The sequence below is a fragment of the Benincasa hispida genome, chromosome 5 (assembly GCF_009727055.1).
Source record: "Benincasa hispida cultivar B227 chromosome 5, ASM972705v1, whole genome shotgun sequence".
Classification (NCBI taxonomy): Eukaryota; Viridiplantae; Streptophyta; class Magnoliopsida; order Cucurbitales; family Cucurbitaceae; genus Benincasa; species Benincasa hispida.
In genome coordinates this window covers 56,947,858-56,952,597 of record NC_052353.1, presented here as the reverse complement: position 1 = coordinate 56,952,597, position 4,740 = coordinate 56,947,858, and the positions used below count along the sequence as shown (strand labels likewise).

At 37.7% G+C, this 4,740-nt stretch overlaps 1 protein-coding gene across 1 annotated transcript; it reads left to right on the top strand.

Moving 5' to 3' along the window:
• Positions 1 to 708: 708 nt before the first annotated feature.
• LOC120077100 lies at positions 709 to 1,836 on the top strand. Its single transcript, XM_039030969.1, has one exon. The coding sequence runs from the start codon at positions 807 to 809 to the stop codon at positions 1,362 to 1,364; it is 558 nt and encodes a 185-aa protein (XP_038886897.1). The 5' UTR covers positions 709 to 806; the 3' UTR covers positions 1,365 to 1,836.
• Positions 1,837 to 4,740: the final 2,904 nt, after the last annotated feature.

Here is a 4,740-nt window from a genome sequence, read left to right as displayed (position 1 = left end):
AATTCGAAATGATAACAAAATGAATAGGTTGTTAGAAGCAGCTTGAGTGCACAGATACATATAGTATACCATCTCATTACTTTATTTCCTCTATGAGGGAAAAAGAAAAGTAATAAACCTGCAATCTCGAGGGTGGATGTGTATCGAAACTTCAACCTTCGACAACCTAAGCGAGATTCGCGAGATTTCCCTTGTCGAGAGTTGAAGTTTCGGCTTTTCCAAGTTTTTCTTTGTTCTTCGAGTTCTCAACGTTCGACTTCTAGCCTCGAACTCCCAAAACAACAATAATTCTCTAATAAGTTTCAAAACAACAATATTTCTCTACTAAATTTTGAAAACAACAATATTAATATTAAAAGTCCCTTTGTATCCATATTTTCATCGTTATTTAAACATCAATATCAACATTTTAAATAGATTGTAATTAATTTTTCAAAAGAACATAGGATTCCAATTATTGTACAAAAAAAATTCCTTCGAAAGTTAAAAAAACCCCAAGGAGGAAGAAATTTCGCAAAAAGGACTAATCAGCAAACCAAGCGTGGTCCACACGGAAGATTGAGGCACAAGTTTAGTTCCCACGACAAAAAGTAACAAATTCCGCTACGTGGCGTCCTCTCATTGGTCAGTGCACGTCAGTCACGTGACCACGTTTTGACACCTCATAAATTCTACCCTTTATATATAATCTCAAGACAATTCAACCGGAAATAAGAAAACAAGGAAAAAAAACTGTAAAACCAAAAAAGAAAAAACCAACAATTTCTTCTCTCGAATCAATTTCTCAGAAGGAAGTTGGATCGATCATGGAAGCCATTTCTGGATCATCATCATCTTCTTCTATTTCTTGGGGATTCGTCTTTTGTGATGATTTTGAATACGAATTTGTTGAAGATATCGAACGTCTTTCGAACTGGGAGTTGCTTGATGCTTTTGATGCCGATTCAGAAATGGACGGAAATGGAAGCGAAGAACAAGGGGAAAATTGCAGCGTTGACGATAGAGTTTATGAAGATCTTCGAGAAATGATTGTGCCGATTTCGCTTGTGGAGGATCGAATCGACGGTTCTTTGGAAGATATTTTTTTCCTTCAGAATCAAGCGGAAGACACTTTTGCGTATGGTTATAATGATTCTGCGGAGGAGGAGGAGGAGGAGGAGATCGATGGTGATGATGATGAGTTCGATTTGGATGATGAACTCGTTCCGTGGTCTGTTAGTGACAAACTCGGACGGCAGAGGATGAGGAAATTGGGGAAAAGAGGTTTTACGAAGATGTATAATTCGAAGAGATCTCCGTTTTTGTTCACCAAGCCTGGATGTGTCCGCGGCAAGCATGGACTCGGCTTGAAACACAGTTATTAGAACAAGATCAGATTCGAGAACTCTGCTCGATCAACTGCCTTAAAAAGGTAACCAAATCCAAATCTAATTCCAGTTTGCGGTAGATAGATGTAATAAGCCCTAAAAATCTATAGTTGTTTCGTTTGTTGTAAGTAGTAGTAGTAGTGTATTAGTAGTATTAGTAACTAATGACTCTGTAAATTGAATTTGCTGGGATGGTTTCTGTTGATTTTCAAGGCTTGGATTCAGGATTGATGAACACTAACTCAAATTTCATCTTTGTGTTCTAATTAATCATCAGTCTTTTCTCTTATATCCACAAGAATTGTTATGCTAATTGTTGGGTTAGCTGTTCGGTTGTTTGCATTTTTGTGGTTCATGTAATTTGTCTTAAAAATCTGGAATCTGGGCCATACCATCTGAAGAACAACTGACAATTATTCTGTATCATTTCTCAAGTATGTTAAATGTAAGCCAAGTGTCTGATAAAAAACTGATGAGGCATCAATGTTCTTGGTACAGATGTCGTATTTCTTTTCCATAAGATCTTCACAAAAATATCGTAAGATGTGATTGATTATAGACCATAAACATCCTTAACCCATCTCTTGGTTAAGTTCTCTAAATATTCTCACCTTTTAAGTTTAGTTCACTAAAAATTTGCTATTCTCAAGTTTTTCCACTCTTTTTAATAGTGTCTACTTATTAGTCACATAATATAGATTTGGATTGAACCATCGATCTTTAGAAATGTTGTGTTGTTTACCGTTGGGATTGACAACTTCAAAGCTTATGAGTCACTTTCGAAGTTGGTTACTTTTTAAACTTGTTAGATGTTTAAATGTTTGACCATTTGTTAGACATAGAGATTAAACTTTTAATCTAATACACTCTAAAGCTTTAGGAACTTATGGTCAAATTATACAATTATGCATCATTTTTACAAAAGTTTTCTTTTCCACCATGGACTTTCAAACTGATGATTAATTATAACAACAACCCTACCTCCTAGGACTTCTAAAAAGGGATTGTTACCATGAATAAATATTCCCATCGAGAAAAATAAAGTAAAATAAAATAGAACAATCATGATTTTTGAACTACTTTATCTATATAAGAAAATGTTTTGACATTATATCAAGATCTTAATTCGTTCATCCTTTTTAACATGAAATAAATTATATAAAAAAAATTATAATAAAACCATAAATGTAATAAAAACAAAATATGAGAAAATATAAAAGGTCAAATGCGAAAGCGAATTCTGGTTCCTTTGGCACGCTTGAGTGTCCTTGCCCTTACCTAAAAAAAATAGAATACTCAGTAAGTGATTCGAGCAAAGAAAGATAGTCCATGACTCATACAGCTACATCGGTTTTTTGATGATGAAAGAAAAACCAAAAGACGTACTATCTGCATGTCTAGTGGCCTGTAGGCACACCGTCAAACATGAAAATAACATGAACGTGAATCGGTCGACTCACGAATGTCTAGTGGCCTGTAGGCACACCGTCAAACATGGAAATAACATGAACGTAAACTTGTCGGTTCACGCATGTCTAGCGGCCTGTAGGCTCGCCGTCAAACATGGAAATAACATGAACATAAACCTGTCGACTCACGCATGTCTAGCGGCCCGTAGGCACGCTGTTAAACATGAAACATGAAAGAAAAAAAAAGTAACATGAACGTAAACCTGTCGGCTCACGCATGTCTAGCGGCCCGTAGGCACACCGTCAAACATGAAAATAACATGAATGTGAACCTGTCCGCTCACACATGTCTAACGGTCCGTAGACACACCGTCAAACATGAAACTAGACCCATAGGTCATTTGAAATAAAACATGCGTCAAGGCGAGACAATAAACCGTTCTACTGGTCTATTCATGCATCATACATAATATCAGTACTTATTAGAAATTCGAACATGCTCATAATACTTGTATCTGTCATGCAACAAGCAAAACATAATAACAAAATCATGCTCAAGAGTCCACTAAGTAACTTTATAGGTCTAGTCTAGGTTGCCTGGCACGAAGGTATCGGTAATAGTATCACTTACCTCAACTCGGTCTCAAAAGTTTGCACAAATAACTCCTTAATAGCCCTTTGATAAAACTCAAATCAACCCTAAGACATTATCCACGAGTTTAGTTTAGTTTAACAACTATGGTCTAGGAAGTGAGTCAAAGATTAAATAAATCCTCGATGTCCAAGTCTAAAGGAAAACCAACCAACTTATACAAAACTTACCCAACTCCAAAAATTTTCTGTCGAAAAGAATGGTCTCTTCCTTGATAGCAACGCTAAAAAAATCTTCCAAAATCCTAATCCTGAAAGTCGACACAATGTGTAATAACCAAAATTGTTTCCAACACAAAGTAACACTCCAAGATCTCAAAAACCAACCCTTGTCCAAAATAAACCAACTCTTACCCAACTCAAATAGGCAGTGGTGGTCGAATGCGTCGATTTGTGGCTGGGTGTCACAATCGCTCTTTTGGAAGCTTCTCTTAGCGATTGTGCGGCACTTGTTCCCGCTCACGAACAAGTCAGCCAACTCGAATACGGACTGTCGATGGCACACCGAGTGCCTCTCGTAACCTCCACCCCCGTTTTAGGGAAAACGGTTTTAGAAAACGGGTTTGGAGAAAAGGTTTTTCGTAAGAAGTTTTTGTGAGTGTGAATAAAAAAAAAAGAAGATTGTAGTAGACTAGAAAGCAATAAGCAACAACAACAGCTTTATAGAGTACTACTCCAGGTATGAGGAAGTGATGGTTAGTCTTATCCCACTATAGTGCATTCTGAACCAAAAGCCAACTGGTGCCCTTGCATATGCAAAAGGGCGAGTGGTCACTTACAATGAAAATGTAAAGAAAGCAAGCTAACTAAGCTAATACAATACAAAGAAAGCAAGCTAACTAAGCTAATACAATACAAGATATGAAAGTATGCTAGAAGGGGTCGGATCGGGCATGCGGCCATGGGCAATAGGCCCTGGACAAGCATGACCGTTGACATTCTCCCCCACTTAAATTGGTTGACGTCCCCGTCAATTGACCTTGTTCAAAATCTGCATGGCTAGAGCTGCTTCTTCAAATCTTTTCGCCCCGCTCCCAACTGATCTCTTCGTCTGGGAGATCCTTCCATTTCACTAAGAACTCTGTCAGTTCTCGTCTGGGTCTTCCAATACGGCGCATATGTTTTATCCAGGATTTGTGCAACTTCTTTCTCAGTAGAACTCTTCATCGTGATTGGTGGGCGCCTTAGCATGTTTCGTTGTTCATCCTCGGATCGGATGATAGGGCTTCAGGATACTCACATGGATGACAGGATGAATCTTCATCCAATGAGGGTAAACTGAACCTTATATGAGGTTCTCCCGACCTTCTCAA